This window comes from Zingiber officinale, chromosome 3A (assembly GCF_018446385.1).
Source record: "Zingiber officinale cultivar Zhangliang chromosome 3A, Zo_v1.1, whole genome shotgun sequence".
NCBI classification, from domain to species: Eukaryota; Viridiplantae; Streptophyta; class Magnoliopsida; order Zingiberales; family Zingiberaceae; genus Zingiber; species Zingiber officinale.
The window spans coordinates 73,828,853-73,847,661 of NC_055990.1; the positions used below are offsets into that span (position 1 = coordinate 73,828,853).

At 36.7% G+C, this 18,809-nt stretch overlaps 1 protein-coding gene across 1 annotated transcript in view; it reads right to left on the minus strand.

The window, feature by feature from the left end:
- Nucleotides 1-2,419: 2,419 nt before the first annotated feature.
- LOC122050479 (MYG1 protein-like) overlaps nt 2,420-18,809 on the minus strand; it is a 39,271-nt gene continuing 22,881 nt past the window's right edge. The window contains exons 7-8 of the mRNA XM_042611380.1: nt 13,254-13,325; nt 2,420-2,861 (exon numbers count right to left, since the gene is read on the minus strand). Coding sequence (XP_042467314.1) covers nt 2,637-2,861; nt 13,254-13,325 — 297 coding nt within the window. The 3' untranslated portion in view covers nt 2,420-2,636. The remainder of the gene's footprint in view (nt 2,862-13,253; nt 13,326-18,809) is intronic.

Here is an 18,809-nt window from a genome sequence, read left to right on the forward strand (position 1 = left end):
CTCCTTTTCGTTTTACTCCAACTTTTCCTCCGACTCAATTTTGGACCAAGTCATTATTTTCGAGGCCAGCTCCTTTTCGTCTGACTCCAACTCGTCCTCCGACTAAAGCTCTAGTCATGATTTTGATTTGATCTCCTTATTCCTAGTTTGACCTATAACAAAAATAATATTTTTCTAATTCAAGTTAGTTTATTCATATAATTTTAGTTCACAAAATAATTCATCTAATTTAATTATAAATAAATCCTAATACATTTTATACGCATCTACTATAAATGTCCACAAAATGTTTTGAGAAAAGGCTTTTAAGACATAACTTATTATGCCATGATTTTTGACTTGGTGATCGATTGCATGATGTCCATTTAAAATGTCCTTGATTATTATGTAATTGGCTCACAGACTTTTCTTCCTATATTTGATAATTTTTTTGCCCCCGGAGCTATGATGTAGTGGAAGAGTGTCTAGTTATCATCCAAGCAACCACGGCTCGATTATCAGTTATGGCACATTTACAAGAATTTTTCCTCCAAATGAGACTCATAAACAAGGGATGCTGGGCTTCTGGGCTTCTCACCGCAAGCGCTTCCTGATTTACCGGACTCGTAAGCAAGGGATGCTGGGCTACTCACCGCAAGCGCTTCCTGATTGATCCTAGCAATCAGTGGAAAACTTCTCGATGGCCTTGTAAGGATGACAATGGGGCGGGGCGAGGGGATTTGTCATCCCCAAATCTGTCCCTGAATTATATCTCAGCCCCTATCTCCTCCCCCATCTCCGGTTCTGTCTAATTAAGGAATCCCCATTCCCGATTTCACATGAATTAAATCTCCATCCCCTCTGTATCCCCGCTTCAAATACCCATTATCCATTGACTTCACCAAAAAAGATTTTAATTTTCAACATCTTAATACAAGAATCCAATGACATATAAATACTAATATTAATTAAATAATACATATATAATAACATTAATAATTCATGATTTAATAAGAAGAAAAGATCAAACTCCATTATTATTATTATTATTATTATTATTATTATTATTATTATTATTGAATAGGTTCGAGGATGAGGATATCATCCTCATACCCATCCCTATTCAACTACAAGGATTTGAAAATTTGAATCCAAACCTATACCTAAAATGACTCCCCAAACCAACCTTCGTTTCGGATTTTCCTCATAGGGCCCCAAATCCATAGGAAAAATTACCATTCCTATAGCCTTGGTGTCAACTTGCACCCTCTACTTAATGTCAAAGGTTCATTTTTTTTCTCATTCCAATGGTTCTCTAAGCTCGTGATAAGTAGAGTGAAGTTCCTCTTAACGATGAATCGTGAAATCATTTCCATCAAATAGAGGGCAAACCGTGTCGTGTCCTTCTTGATGAGTCATGATTGTATTCACACGAAATCAAAGAAAAATTACTCCACGACCTTTTAAGCTTTTGGGAAAGTAGCAAAAATAAAACAATAATAAAATTCAAAAAAATGGTTAATTTTAATTTAAAGATAGAAAATTAAAAATTTTCAACTTAATTTCCCTACACTTTAAAGGAAGATGAGATGGATTTGATCCAACTGTTTACATCAAAGACCTAGAATTTTTAAAATTTAAAATGTCCAGACTCATATACCAATTATAGAATCGAAATGTGAATAATGCAATAAAAAGTTGGAAATGTGAATAATGCAATATAAAAACTTGAGTAAAAGCCCAAATAAACACACTAGATTTAACATAATTAGGCTAAAAACACAAATAAACACACTAGATTTAACAAAATTCAACTTCCCTCTAGGTTTCTACATCCACGACGAATGATTGAGTAGGTGGATTGATCCCAAAAATAATCTAAATCTTCTTTTCAAAACTGATTTGAAAGCGAAAAAACCTCTTACAATCAAAGAGACTACAGTAAATAATTATTGTATCTCAACAAAATAAAATACAAATAATGGGTCTAATTTTTTTCATTTAGATTGGTCCTGACTATGATTTGGAGAAATGCGACCTGTATCAGATTTGGGTATGCTATATTGAGAATTATGCTAAACCCTATAAGCATGTTGAAATAAGATTATGTTGAAAAAAAAAATTATATCACGTCCAAAAACTCGCGGTAAGATCCATTTATTTTCTCTATACAAGTGCCTCTAGTAATACTTTATTGCTCACTCCAAATTACAAAAGCTCAACCACACGAGTGTTTCACAGAAAATGATAAACCAACTTCCAAATTACGGTTATAGACAACTTAAAATTTGAACTTTTATGAAGATCCAAATAGGTTGGTTTTCAAGGTTAATCCACAGTCAACTATTTATTCCACATCAAAATTTCTCGTGCGGTTTTCTATAAACAAAGTGGCTTGCTGCACTAGCAAAGTTTTACTTCAAGATTGAAGATCTTGATAGAACAAATCAGGTAACCATGGCTAATTGATATGTGCTATAGCAGAGAACAATTTTACAAGATTGAACAAAATCTGAAAATAATCTGCTCAATAAATACATGTTAAGGGATCTCAAAGAAACTCATGCATTATATAATGTCTACGTTCTACCACTTGGTGTGTAACAAATTCTAGATAAAAGTTCCAAAGAAGATGAGATTGAGATCAGGGACAAGAATCATGATGTGAGAGCCCCTTTTGCCATAGCCAAGGCTCCGTGATAAGTTTGATTTCCACCAATGAATCCACTGATATGAACAAAAACACATCCAGGAATACCAGACTTATCTGAAAGTTCTTGATCTCTCAAGCCCCTCCAAGCTAGTGGAAGAGGCTTTCTGCTCTCGAACCTGTCAGGAGAAACTGACACAGCTTGCACTCTCCAACTTCCACTCCTTTCATCCTACAGTTTAAACATGTGATACCAATCAGTTGTTCAAACAACAGATTTTCAATTAGAATGCGTTATGTTTCTCAAAAAATAAATTGGATAATTTGTATAAAATCAAGAAATAATCTTTGGAAATCAAGAAATGATCTTTGAAATAATGATTGCATACAGAAAGAATCTTGGAAAATCATAAAATAATCTTTGACTTTAGTAATTTCTATTTCTTATATTTCCTTTCTTTTATTTGTTCCTATTTCATTATTTTGTATCTTTTATTTATTAATGTAATGTCTTGTTAAATAATAATAATAATAATTCCACTTCTTTACTTTTTTTTATCATCAATATTCCTGGATTTCTTCATAGTATCAGAGCCCTAGGTTTGATCTAAAGATTTTTTATGACAAATCAACATACATGGAAATCTACCTTAACCGACACCACGAGTAGAGATTCGATAGTGTTTTGAGAAAAATGTCTGTCAACTCAAATTTAAACCCACTAGTATCTTTTAATGGTTCAACGGAGGTATTCTCTAATTCACTCCAAGTTAATATTCAACGTCTTAATGGGAAGAACTACACAGAATGATCATAAACTGTGCACTTGGTTTAGAAGGAAAAAGTAAACTTGGATATGCTACTGGAGAAGTGATAAAACCATGATAGAGACTCAAGATTTAAAGCCTGAAAATTTGCTACTTATTGCATGGTTAATCAATTCCATGGAGCCCCTTATCGAAAAGTCATTTATGTTTCTAGCTATAGCCAAAGAGGTGTGGGAGACCGCTAAAGACACTTATTCATATTTGGAGAACTCTTCACAAATTTTTAGTCTAAAATCAAGGCTATGGTATGCGAAGGAAGAGGAACATGATGTGACTTCCTACTATAATGAGTTGACGTGGCAAGAACTAGATCTATGTTATGATAATATTTGGAATTATGTTGATGATAGTGTTCGTTTTATAAAACGGCAAGAGAATGATTAGATGTTTATTTTCTTGGTGGGACTAAAAAGAGATCTAGATGAAGGGATTAAATCTGGGGAAAAACACCTCTACCAATGATTCGTGAAGCAACAACAACAACAACAACAACCAAATATTTTCCCACTAGATGGGGTTGGTACCAATGATTTGTGAAGAATTTTCAAAAATCCCGAGAGAAGAAGCTCGACAAATTGTTATGCTTAACAAATCTGTCTCAATCTCTACTAACTTAAGTTTGAAAAGTTCTGTCCTTGTTACTAAAGGTTTTCAAGAGGAAGCGAAGAAAGATGGCAAAAGTTTTGGAAGACCATGGTGCAACCATTGTAAACGCCCGTGGTACACGCGAGAACTATGCTGGAAAATCCATGGGAAGCCCAAAAATTGGAAGAAAAGAACTGATGGTGGAGGTTGTGCACTTTAACTATTATCTCATATCAAGAGGGGCAATCTATTCCTAGCGTACTTCCTTTCACCCAGGAACAAATAGACGAACTATACTATTATCTATATATATTAGTTACTATATATATGTATATAATAATTACCATATTATTGGTATAAATTAGTTAATATATATGTATTAATTAGGCTAATTTGTAAATTAGCCAATTATAGTTTTCTAATATGGTTCCTAGTTTGTATATAAATATGTCTTACTCTTCAATAAGAAAGATAATCTTTTATCTCTAATTACATGGTATAAGGGTCATAGAGAGTTAAAATTTAGGGTATCTCCTCTGCCATCCCTAGTTTTTTGCAACTGACCGCTTTCTTCCGCCTCTCACCTATTCACGCACTCCTCGATGAGCTCACAACCTCGAACTTGCAACCCCGACGACGTCACCTCTCCTTCCAACTAGCTTCGCACTCGCATGTTCTCAATCGCAAGTTTGTCCCACTGCTGTCATTCGACAGCACGCACGTGACATCGTGCATCCTCACGGTTCCTCGCTGATGCACACTGGGACGTGTTCCTCCCCGGCACCCGTCGACACGGCTCCGAAGTCACCTTTGGAAGCGCAGAATAGTGCGACGCGTCTTCCACCCTTGCAATCTAGCAGGTCAACCTCTTCATCCCTTCCCTTAGATTGCAATCTGCACACAGATCAAACGGTCAACGCCATGGATTAGGATTTGTGCATAGAGCAAGCATAACATCCTTCTGCTTCTCAAGCCCTAATTTTGGTCTTGGATTAGGTGCTTCAACTCCCAACTTGAGCTTCAATTCGTCTTCGTTATTGTTGACGTTGGGCTACACCAACAACATTAGGAGTTGTTTGTTGCATCAAAAGCAACCAATCAACAACTTGGAGCAAAACTTTAGCTTCAGTTCATCTTCATTGCTTCGTGGTTGTTTGCTTTGCCCACCAGTACCGCGCCTCTATGCAGGCAACGCCTGCTATAGAGCTCCATCCTTCGAAATTTCTGTGTTATCTCTGTTTATTTTACTGTGTCGGTAGTAGCCACATATTGGTCTTCTTTTTATACAGAACAGAGAAGTTGGTCTTCCTTCCGCCTTAGCTCCTTCCTTTGGCTTTTATTTCACAAACTTTGGGATAAAATCTTATGGCCGAGAATAAACCATATCTTGTGACAGATGTAGTGCCCGTGATGTCTAAGATCACAGACCATAAGCTAAATGGTTCGAACTATTTAGATTGGAGTAAGATTGTTCGTATTTATCGACAAAGTATTGATAAAGATGGTCATTTGACTGATGACCCTCCTAAAGATGATTCAAAACAGACATGGTAAGAGAGAATACTCGCTTGTTTCTTCAAATTCAAAATTGTATTGATAGTGAGGTAATTGTTTTGATCAATCACTATGAATTTGTGAAAGAACTACGGGATTATCTAGAATTTTTGTACTCTGGAAAAGGGAATCTCTCCCACATGTATGAGGTTTGCAAAGCCTTTTACCGTGTAGAAAAACAATATCAGCCTCTGATCAATTATTTTATGACGTTCAAAAAGACATATAAAGAACTTAACATGTTGCTACCCTTTAGCCCTGATGTAAAGGTTCAACAAATCCAATGAAAGCAGATGGCGATTATGAGCTTCCTTGCTGGTCTACCTCCTGACTTTGAGTCTACTAAGTCACAAGTTCTCTCTAGTATGTATTTAGTCACATTCTCCATACAGAAAGTACTACACCCACTCCGCTTAATGGTGCTCTAGTAAGTCCCAATACTAATTATATGTCCGGAAGATCGACTAGTCACAATGGAAATAAAGTGGGAAGTTCCCAAGACTTTCAAACTTGAATGCCTAATTCTGGTAGTATTGTGTACAATTACTATCGTAAGACAGGGCATACAAAATTTGCATGTAGAAAACTTCAATACAAAAATTAGCAAAAACACTTGGCCCATATTACACCCACTAATGATGCCTCTAATAAATAGGCTCTTATATCTACAGATGAATTTGCCAAGTTCTCAAAATATCAGGAATCATCCAAGCAGTCATCTTCCTCTATCACTGCTATTGTCGATTCAGGTAAACAAACCATATGTCTTCTTTCTTCATCTTCCAAATGGGGCATTGATTCTAGTGCCACAGATCATATGATAGGTGATGCTAATCTCTTTTCTACTTTTCAGTCCAAAGCTAGCACTCATAGTGTTACTTTAGCTGATTACTTGGGTCTAGCAATATCAATCCTACTCCTTTACTTTCTCTATCTTCTGTCTTACATTTACTTAATTTATCATTTAATTTACTCTCTGTCAGTCAACTAACTTGTAAGCTTAACTGTTGCATCTCATTTTTTTCCTAATCATTGCTTATTTCAAGATCTTTTAACGAAGAAAATTATTGATAAAGGACATGAGTCTAGAGGCATTTACATTCTTGACACACCACTCCCAAATTCTTTGGTTTGCTCAAGTGTCACTTCCCCGTTCGATGTATCATTGTAGGTTGGGACTCCATCTCTATCTTTGCTCAAAAAGCTTTGTCCACAGTATGGTAAGAAGTCTTCATTAGATTGTGAGTCGTGTCAGTTTTGTAAAACATCACCGTCTTAGTTTGAGAACTAGAGTAAATAAACAAGTTTTTTAATTAATTCATTTTGATATTTGGGATCCTTGTCCTGTTTTATCTAATCCTAGTTTTAGGTATTTTGTTACTTTGTTGATGATTACTCTCGTATAACCTAGTTATATTTAATGAAAAATTATTCTAAGTTATTTTCTCTGTTTTGTGCCTTTTGTGCTGAAATTAAAACTAAGTTTAATACATTCATTCGTACTTTGTGAAGTGATAATGCTAAGGAGTATATGTCTGGTTTATTCCAATCATATATGAGTCAGAATGGCATGCTTATGAAACGTCTTGTGTTGACACCCCATCCCAAAATGGTGTACTAAACAAAAAAATAGGCATCTTAAACTGTACAGGCCCTTTTATTTCAAATGAATATTCTCAAATCTTTTTAGGCTGATGCAATTTCTACAACATGTTTTCTCATTAACCGCATGTCATCCAGTTTCTACAAATGAATATATCTGCTAGTTGATCATGTGAATTGACAAAACTAATAGATATTTCTCCTAATATGACTCTCTCTAACAAAGTGACAGTCAACTTCAATATGTTTTATCCTCTCATGAAAAATTAGGTTCGAGGCAATATGCATGGCAGCCTGGTTGTCACATATAAGTGACATTTGTGTAGCCTCCACAAACCTGAGTTCCTGAAGCAACCGTTTTAGCCATATAAGCTCTTTGACTAGTTATGATCATAGCTCGATAGTCTGCCTCTACACTGGATCTTGCCACAATATTCTGCTTTTTGCTTTTCTAAGAAATAAGATTACCTCCAACAAATATACAACCCAGAAATGGACCTTCTATCAATGGGAGATCCTGCCCAATCTGCATCATAATATCCTCTGACTCGAGTATGTCCTTTGTCTGCATACAAAAGACTCTTTCCTGGTGCGCCTCTGATATATCGAATAATGCAAGTCACAGCATTCCAATGTTCTTTGCATGGAGAGTTGAGAAACTGACTTACTACACTTACCGCAAATGAGATATCCGGACGAGTAACAGTAAGGTAGCACTTAGTTTCCCTACTAATTGCCTGTACCATTCAGGATCTGGAAGAGGCTCCCCCTATTTGGCAGGAGCTTGATATTAGGATCCATAGGGTTGTCGACTGTCTTTAATTTTAACATTCCTGTTTCTTCCAAAATATTCATTGCATACTTCCTTTGGGATATGACGATCCCTTGTTTAGATTGTGCTACTTCTATCCCCAAGAAATATTTGAGTTTGTCGAGGTCATTTATCTGGAAATGTTTAAAAAGATGTTGTTTCACCTGTGAAATCCCAAGATGATCACTACCTGTGATGACAAACTGTTGAATTAGATAAAAGACAGAATGGTCAGCCTCGCTCCGAGTTATGCCAAACTGTTGAATTACAGTACTAAATCTACCGAACCATGCTCTAGGTGATTGCTTGAGGCTATATAAAGATTTCCGCAGACGACATACAAGAACAGAAGACTCCCCCTGAGCAACAAAACACGGAGGTTGCTCCATGTAGACTTCCTCGAGCAGATCACCATGTAAGAATGTATTTTTGATGTTCAACTAATAATGAGGCCAATGGCGAATCACAACAATTGACAAGAATAGGCGTCAAGAAGACATCTTGGCAACAGGAGAAAAAGTATCCCCATAATCCAATCCGAAGATATGAGTATAGCCTTTAGCAACGAGATGCGCCTTAAGTCTGTCAACCATATCATCTGGACCAACCTTCACGATATACACCCATCGACAACCAACAACTGATTTCCCAAGTGGTAGAGGAACGAGATCCCAAGTCCCACTACTCTGTAAAGCACAAATTTCATCGAGCATAGCCTATTTCCATCCTGGATGGGCAAAAGTGTCACCTGCAGACTTAGGAAGAGAAACAGACGACAAGGAAGAAAAACAAGAATAATAAGAAGGAGAAAGACGATGATAACTCAAAGAAACATAGTGAGGAGAAGAATTACGAATAGAACGCATACACTTTCGAAGTGCTATAGGAATATCAGAGTCAGGAGATGGGACCGGAGGAAACGACGAAGGACTTGGCTCCAAAGATGTGTCCACGGCAGTGTCAAGGTCGGTCGGCGGCAAAGCAAGACAAGGATGACGCTGATAAACCTGCAAAGGAGGAGACGAGGCTGGGGATGATAGAAACGCCTCCAGAGGACAAAAGATAGTCACTGATGCAGGTGGAGAGGGAGAAACCTCGGACTAGGAAGCGGGAGGCCCAAAAAATGAAACCGAATCAAAGAATGTGACATCAGCAGAGATGAAGTACCGACGAAAAGTATGGGAATAACACTTGTACCCTTTCTGAGACCATGGGTACCCAAGGAAAACACACTTATGAGATCGGGGAGAGAGGTTATCAATGCTAGGATTAAGATTATGAGCAAAATATATAGAACCAAGGACCCGAGGTGGTAAAGGATGAAGAGGATGATGAAGGTAGAGGATATGATGAGGTATTTTACCCTGGAGAGTAGAGGAAGGCATACGATTGATGAGATAACACACAGTAAGTACAGCATCACTCCAAAACTGATGAGGAGCATGAGAATGGAGAAGAAGAGTCCGAGTGGTCTCAAGAAGATGACGATTCTTGCGTTCTGCAACCCCATTCTGTTGAGGGGTATGAGGACAAGACGTGCGATGCAGTACACCATGAGATGCCAAGAAGGAACAAAACTGAGTAGAAAGATACTCGCGTGTATTATCACTTTGTAGAGTTCGAAGAGAAATACCAAACTGAGTTTTGATTTCATGAAAAAAAAGTTGAAAAATAGAAAACAATTCTGAACGTTCATTCATTAAATATAACCATGTACAACAGAAAAAATCGTCTATAAAAATAACAGAATATCGGGATCCCAATGTAGAAAAAACACGACTCGGACCCAAACATCAGAATGAACCAAAGCAAAAGGGGGTGTAGCCTGACTCACAGTGCGAGGAGAAAAAGAACTACGAACATGCTTACCTAACTGACACGACTCACAAGACAAAAACTCTAAGTGAGAAAGACTAGGATGTAATTGTTTCAACTTATCAAAACCTGGATGTCCCAACTGAGCATGAATAAGAAGTGGAGATGCCGCCGCCGAACCAACAAGAGAGGGTTGTTGAAGTCGATAAAGTCCATGAGACTCACATCCGAAGCCAATCATCCTCCCCGTACTCCGGTCCCGTAAGGAAACAGACGCTTTAGTAAAAGAAATAACACAATCAAGAGACCGAGTAAGTTGACTTATTGGCAATAGATTAAAAGGAGCTCCGGGAACATAAAGAACATTATGAATGGAAAGAGACGGAGAAGGATGAACAATACCAATACCCTTCGACTCAGTTTGGGAACTATTGGCCATGGTGATAATTGGTAGATAACCAGAAGTAGTGAGAGAAGAAAATGAGATTTATTACCAATGATAAGATCAGTGGCCCCAGAATCAAGAACCCAAGGACCTGAAGAGCGAGATATGCCAACAAAAGAATTACCAGCGTATGCAATAGCAGCAGTGGAATCAGAAGTCTGATGATCCTCAAACCATTTCAGAAAGTCATTATAGGAAGGTTGTGGGGTCGGATCCAGTGGCGGCTGTGTAGCGGAAGCCAAGAAGCGACAGAACTCTGAACGACCTGAGCAGCGCAAGGAGGTCGACCATGCAGACTCAACACTTATCAATCGTGTGTCATTGTCGGTGGCAGTGATCACACCAAGGACGTCCTTTGCCACCCTTAGAGGTGGAGGTATGTTGTTGTTTCGAGAGACCAAAGCTGACGAGTCACTAGGAACGAAAGGAAGCAACATCAAGACTTTGGCAGGGACACGGAGGAGAGTCACCCAGGTACTGTCTATGGTAGCTTCTGTGGGGCTACCCAGGATCTGATCATGAATATGAGAATAATCTGAGGGCAGACCATATAAAGCCAGAAACATAGAAAACTTCTTCCGATTTTCAAGCTCTGCAACAGGAGTGGCCGCGGGTGGAAGTAGTACATTGAAGTCACAAAGAAGGCCAGAGACGGAACCTAGATAAGTTGACATTGAATCCTTAATTTGATGGACACTAAGGATGGTCATGAGATCTTCACAAACTTGATAGAGTCGCCGAAAGATGTTTGTAAAGAGTTGCTGAGCCTGTGTCCAAACAACTTTACAGGTTTTGTGAGTACGGAAGACATCCTTAAGAGATAGATGGATAATGGCTCGGATAATGCAACACAACTAGCTTCAACCTTTTTCCACAGAGGACGATCGACGACTTGGACATCCTCTTCGGTTTGAGAGAGATGTGTCTCATAACCCTATCCAACAAGCCAAAGCTCAATGTGAGAGGCCCAAGAGGAGTAGTTCTTACCATCCAACTGCTCGAATGAGAGTGGTGTAGTGATGTGGTTGGTAAAGATCGAAATATCCAACTTTAGAGTGTTGGAGGTAGCCATTGATCAGCTCGATGAAAGAGGGCAACAACCCGACTCTTCGGCGACGTCGCAGCACCTCGGAGACAGGCACGGGGTTTCTCTCCGTCATCGTACTACAGGAGAATTAAGGGTTTGCTGCGGCGCTGGAAAATTTAGGGTTTACTGCGGCACAAGGATGCTATGACGCAAGGATATTCCACGCAGAAGGAAGAGAAGCGGCGGCTTATGCTCGCGATCGGGAAAGAGATGCTTCTGTTGGCACGCAAGGAATGGAGGTGGCGGCTTGTGCTCGCGGGCAACGTGAGAGGGAGCGGCTTTCTCGAGGTCAAGGAGCAGATCCTAGTTGCGGAGGCCAGCGTCGGCGTCGCGACCACGGAGGAAGTGGGCAACGCGAGAGGGAGAAGAGGGATCGAGAGAGATTTTCTCCCGTCCAGGCGTGACTAATGGCGGCAGGAATTGGTGGCGGCGGCGGAAAAATTAGGGTTTAGCTCTGATACTATGTTAAGAGAAAACCGTGTATTAGACACCACAAAATTATTGACTTATATAGAGATAGATATGCAGCATAATTACAATAATACCTCTAGTTATTATGTTTACAATATTCTAACAGGAAGCATTTGCTTTAACGAAAGCATTGGTTTTGGGTTGGTGGAGAGAGTTTTCTTTACTAGATTGTTTGTGTTAACCTTAACGCAATTCTGTGTTTTTTGTTCCTCCATTCTGAATTTTAGATTCCAAACTAATATTAAGATTGACAACTAATAATATAACAAAAATAACACGATGCACAAAGCTCCCCCCAATGTAAGATTCAAGAAAGGATCAAACCATATTGGGTCTATTATACACAACCATGCAAAAAGTCCTAAGGGATCAGACCACATTTGATCTATTGTATACAGTCTTACATTGCATTTTGCAAGAAGTTGTTTCCGCGACTCGAACTTATAACATCAAGGTCACATGACAATAACTTTACCGTTGTGTCAAGGCTCCCCTTCAAAACTAATAATATACTTATAGTTTTTTAAAGTCTTGTTGGTTTTGGACTGAGCAAGTATAGAGTTCTCACTTTAAAAAGTTCTTTGCTTATTTTCCCTTCTATTTCGCATTTTGTCATCATGTTGCACTTTTTATTTTTAATAAAGTTAATACTTTTTGTTATAACATTCTTTTACGAGATGCTCCTATTAATAAAATGAAAAAAAGTTCTAACCTTTGAAAAAATTTTTTTTAAAAAATGCATATTTTGCTATGTAGTTCTTATTTCTTGCTACTGTCAATTAAACGAACATTAGGGATATCTCCTACCCTGGGACATGATAGCTCTAATTGGTGTTACGCCTCTTACTCTCCCCTCTTCTTTTCTAGTTTTTTATCTCCTTGTCACTGGAAAATGGAATAAAGGATGTGAGAAAGGCCTTCTTTCAACGTTGGCAAGTGCATCACGATGACACTTACCATGTCAACCAAATAGCTTCCAAAATGATATGTTTCAATCGTACTATTCAAATACCGATTGGCACTTGAATCATGGTTCCTTTCCTCAATTCTACATATTTTTCTTTTTTTTGCTTGCTCAATATTCCTTGATGATCCAATTTCTAATGGCTCCTCTCTTCTTCTTTTTTTTTTCTTTTTTTCTTTTTCCTGTATTTAATCATAGAAACACTTACCTTAAAGATTTCCTCCATCGGACTATACTTGTTGCCTAACAACTGGAGTTGGGGATAGCAGTTCAATCAATTAACGTTGTCATAGACTTCATAACTATTCAAGAATCAAAATATTTCAAACGAAATGGATTCAATTCAGTGGACCAGCATATTTAAGAACAGCCTGCTATCATGTTGATTTCTTAACTCAATAATCTATTAGAGGAAAGGAAAAATGCACAGGAGTACTTAGGTCTTAGTACTTAAGATACATACCTGATAAAGAACATACTTAACAAGAGGTACGATTTTAAGATCCTCTTCAAGCTCAAACAAATGAAGTTTCCACTGCAATAAGTTATAGAACATAAAACTAGTAATTTAATCAGCACGTTTAAATGTACACTTTGACAAAGTTAAAGACATTCAAGGAACATGGCTAGATGATGAAATAATTAGGAACAAACAACATAAGTATAATAGGAACAAACAACATAAGTATAATAGAACAGAAACCACCACTTGCAAATGGGGAAAAACCAATTAGAAATTTGTCTTCTTTGGTTCATCAAATTGTCAACAAGTACAAACTGTTCAATAGTAATTAGTTGTGACTAGTGAGTAATAAAATTCATCTTTATCATGTAAAAGGGCAATGATAAACATATCACAACCAAATGTTTTAAAAGGGTTCAAATGTTTGGCTAGGACTCCAACAGATAAGAGGTGAGTCATAATTGCCAATTTCCTTGAGAGGCCTCTTTGCCTTGGGCACTCCTGGCATTCCCTTAGGGAGAGGCATCTCATGAAACAAGTCTCTTTCATAACTCCTTGATCAGATGCTAATGTCGTGGTGATGTTAACATTTGCAATCATATGCTTTGTTAGTAACTATGACCATTTACATGTTTTGGCAAGGATTGCCTATAATTATGATGATATAATGAGCAATAGCATTAGAGGAAAAGAAAATTCCTAATAAAAGCAATGACCAAGTAGCACAGCAAGTGTGAGGAAAAGATGACCCAAAAAAGAATATCTCAGAGTAGGACAAGCAAATAAAAGGAAAATTTTTATTGAAACTTATAAACTTGCTTATATTGGATTTACAACACCAAACATAAAAGACTAAATCTAAGTTAAGATAGGCAAAATACACCAATTCTATATCTATTCATTCCACTTTGTTTCCTACATATGAAGTAAACAGCTAGCAAAAGAAAGATGGTAGAGAAAAACCTGAAAAAGAATTAAAAATAAAAATTAATAATAATTTTAATATTTTTATGGTCAGCTTTGACATCAATTGTGCATGAAAGTGAGATTTTGGCCAAAATTGAACCAAATCAATATAGAGGAAAGTTGAAAAATATTCTCATACTTTTCCTTTTCTGCCTCTTTTTTCTGCCAACCTCCCCCTTTTTTCATCTTACAAGTGAAGGGAAAGTATTCTTGAAGAAATCTTTTTGTCATGCTATTTACTTCTAGTTCTTCCCTCATAAGAAAAAAACACATATACTTTGAATGCATGCCCCTTGAAGACAACCAAAAAAATTAAGATATCAATCCTCAAAATTAAAAATTGGATTGATGTTCACTTTGTTGCAAGTCAAATGAACATTAGGGCTCTTAATTTTCTCCACAATAAAATATGAACCAGTGACTCGAAGATAAAATTCTCAATAGGTTTACCGAGAAGACTTTCAAGAAGCTTTAAAATAAGAGTTTCATTTCCTATATTGCAATTCCTCATTAAATTTTGAGAGTTATTGTGCATCTTATACATTCACTACACAAAGTAATCATTTGCCTAATATCACCATGAAACTCATGAAACTCTGTAGATGTCTCACAATTGTCAAATGATTTAATAGAGAAATCATTGCACTAATAATGATCACCTAATAAAAATTTTGATCAACACACTGATTATTGTAAATGTCAACCTTGTTACTTTTTACTAGGATTTCAACATTCTGTTTTGTTGATCTTCCTAATTTTCCCTGGTGTCTATCCTTTTAATCAATTGAGAAAATAATTTATCGCCAAGATCATTGAAATTAAACAAAGATGTAAATTTGTTTGTGTTTTTTTATATACAACCTAACATTTACAAGTAATGTATCTTAAAACCACAGTGATGGCACACTCATCATTTTTTTCTTTTAGGCAATGCAAAATTAATCACTACTAATGACAATTATATTTAAAAGGAAATAATGAGGTAGAATGATAACAGAGAAAGAAATAAACAAAAGACATTTTGAACTAAAATGCAGGGAATGAAATAGCTATGAAGGTTCTTCACAGCTCAGATGATGCAAGGAAAAGAAACTAAATAGAATTTTTTAGAGATATTAATCTAATGCAAACAATATTTAATGTTTTAAACTAGACAACAAAAATAAACAAAAGTTCTCAAATAGTTGGACCAACACAGGTTGACAAAGATGATTATCAGTGTAATCACATTGTTAACCAAATTGATGTGAATTGATACAACTGAGAGTCAGATGCTGCAAATATTAGTTAAAATCTTTATTTTTTGAACACTTAATCAACTATTGTCCTTGTTAAAATTATGCAACAACTGGGAGCTGCATTTGCAAATCTCAATTAAAAAATATTTCTTCCACAATTTTTTCATCTATTGCTGGTCAAAGGAACCAGAGGCATCCCACTATAAAGAATCATATATCACCATATACTTCTTGTTCAGTGACAAAAGAAATGGGCATTGTTCCGTCCACAAGAGAACTATGAAACACCTCAAGATGAGTTCCATTCCACCCTAAGTGAGCATCAAGTATTGTTCCAAACAAGAGAGATGTGGAGCACCTTGAGATGATAGCACGCCTTCACAAACCCTACCAGATAACTTCTTTTTGTTCTTATTTGCTTTTTCACTTTTCTTCTTTCTGCCTCTCCCCGTGATTGGTATAGAACATCAACTCATCCTGACACTTGATACACCAAGCACCACAGAAATATAACTATTATGGCAGTTTTGGCCGACCACAAATACCCAACACCAAAATAGCATTTTAACCAAGAAACACATAAATGGAAGGGTTTTTTTCATAAGTTGCACCCACAATGTAGCTTTTTACTTGTAATTAGGGCAAGAGTTAGCTGGGAAATATACAATGATGGCATTCCAATATCTAGGCAACATTAGCAACAATATCTCATATAATAGTTTAAAATAAATCTCAGGTGTCATGCCAAAGTTTCGGTGCTAGACTAGAACGATACAATTTCGGTATTTTTTTAAATATAAAATATATTAACTAAAAATAAAAAATTTAATCTAAATATTTAAAAATAAAAGGTATAAAATATAAAATATAAAATGTTTTTTAATATATATAAATGTATTAAATTAATGAGATAATTTTATTAGTTTTAATTAAGAATATTTAAATTATCTCAATCATAGTTAAGAGTTGCTTAAAATTATTAAAGGCTAAGTTTATTATTAAGCCTAGTTAAATTGCTTCCGGCGTCCCTATTATGCGAAGATCGTGAACACACCGGGCTCGCACGACTTGTTTGGATGCATCGCTAGGCTCGTGTGACACTTTCGGATGCATTGTAGGATGCGCACGACATCGAAGCTTACGAATGTGTCGCCTGGCACGCACGACATGTCGCAGCATACCGACATTGTGTCGTTGCCGGTCCATGGGCGAAAGAAAACAAAATTGAAACATGTTTCATATTCTATCTTTCCTAGAAAAACAGAATCAAATGGTTGTGCATATATATCCTGCACACCTTACCCTGCAAACCCCTTGCACACTTAAAAAAAAACAATTTAAATTTTTTTTTCTTAATATTATAACTCAACTCCTAAAAGTAAAAAATAACAGCTATAAAAAATTAAAAAAAAAAAATCAACAACTTAAGATAATAAGAAGAGGATAAGCCTTTTCATGAACATCCAAAAAAATTTAATTTGATCAAAATAATACTATAACCCACCCCTAAATCCTAAAGGTAAAAACTTATTGGAATAACCGGAAACTTTTAAAAAAATAAGTGGATGACGCTACGCACAAGATAATAAGAACGTGCGTGTGTGTGTGAAAAAAAAATACCTGGACGACGCTACGCACAAGATAACAAGTGTGTGTGCATGCGTGCATGGGATTGCTATGCAAAAGGTAATTCCTTCAAAGGTTTAGATCATTTCCATTATTTTATTTTATACTCAAAATAGCTATTTGTTTGATTCTTAATTTAGAATCATTGCATATTAGGGTTCTAATGCCATCTATAAGAGGCTTAGGATTGTAATTGGACGCAAGCTTATAGATTTTGATAATTAACAAATATAACTCTATTGCTCTGTTTTGTTCCTCATCTTGAGATCTGAGGCACAAAACCTAATGTTATCAAAGCTGAAAGCTCATCATTAATCTTTGCTCATGGTGTCACCTCCAATTGCCTACCATTGTAGACCCACCACCACAAGAAGTTACCCATGTCATCCCCCGAAGAACCATCTTTTTCCTTCAGTACCAATGTGGTTGATGGCAACATGGCTTCATTCCCTAAGATGACATTTAACTAAAGCCACTGTGTAAGTCTGACTTTTTTACATATCTATTAATGAATTGTATATATATATATATATATATATATATATATATATATGATTGTAGGAATTGAGATTAATCTTAATTGTATTCTCTTGATGGTAGGAATTGAGATTGATTTTTTTTTTCCTCCTTACGTATATAAATACCTACATATAAACAGATTAATATGTATACAGAGAGATGTTTCCTTCTTTTTTACAGGGTATCAAAGCAAGTTTAATTCTCTAACCTAGTTTTTTCTTTTCTCCTTTCTCTGCCGCCACTACTAGAAACCCTAATATTGATGAGCCGCCTATTGTTGCATCACTACCAGACCTCTCCTTTCGGCCTTGTCTAATCTATTAGATCTCACGCAGTTGGAGTAAGCAGCAAATTAGAACTTCTTGATCAACCGCCTTCTTGATCTCAGGTGCTGCTGGATCACCGGAGAGGGAATCAACCGGCTAGTCTAATCTATTACTAATGTTTCTAGCTCTGAATTTCTCCTACAATGACGTCTTCACATTCTAAACCTAATTTGGCTACCACTATCAAATTGAATGAGATCAACTATCTCCTATAGTCGCATTCATTTGAACTATTCCTGAGTTCTCACTAGAATATTCTGTCTGGCTCTAAAGATCCAAAATATTCAAATTAGATTTTGGACGATTGTTTTGTTATGATTTGGCTTCTCAACAGTATGGAGGAGTCCGTCAGCACTAATGTTATGTTCGCTGGAACTGCCAAAGAGATGTGGGAAGCTTTGCGTGTCATGTATTCGAATGACAAAAATATTTCTCGAGTCTTTGAATTATATAAAAAACTCTTCTCTATTCGCCAAGACGGTCAATCAGTTAGTAATTATTTTGCTACTCTTAAAGGGGTTGTCGATGAAATTCTGCAATACCATCCTCTCTCTTTTGACGCTCATCCTCTCTCTTTTGACGCTCAGACTAGAAAGAATCAGTCGGAGGAATTTTTTGTCACAAAGTTCCTATTTGATTTAGATTCTACTCTACGACCTGTTCGAGATAATCTGCTGACAAGTGATAACATTCTCACATTATCGAATGTTCTGTTATAGGTTCTTCGTGTGACCACGGATCGTCGCAACACTGCTTTTTCTTCATCTTCCAACACTTTGGCTTGGCTGCTCGTGATCAAGGGTTCTTTCAGGGTCGCAATCATGGTTGTGAAATTGATACCACAAGGAAAAGTCGTTTGTGTGTTCACTGTGGCCAGTCCA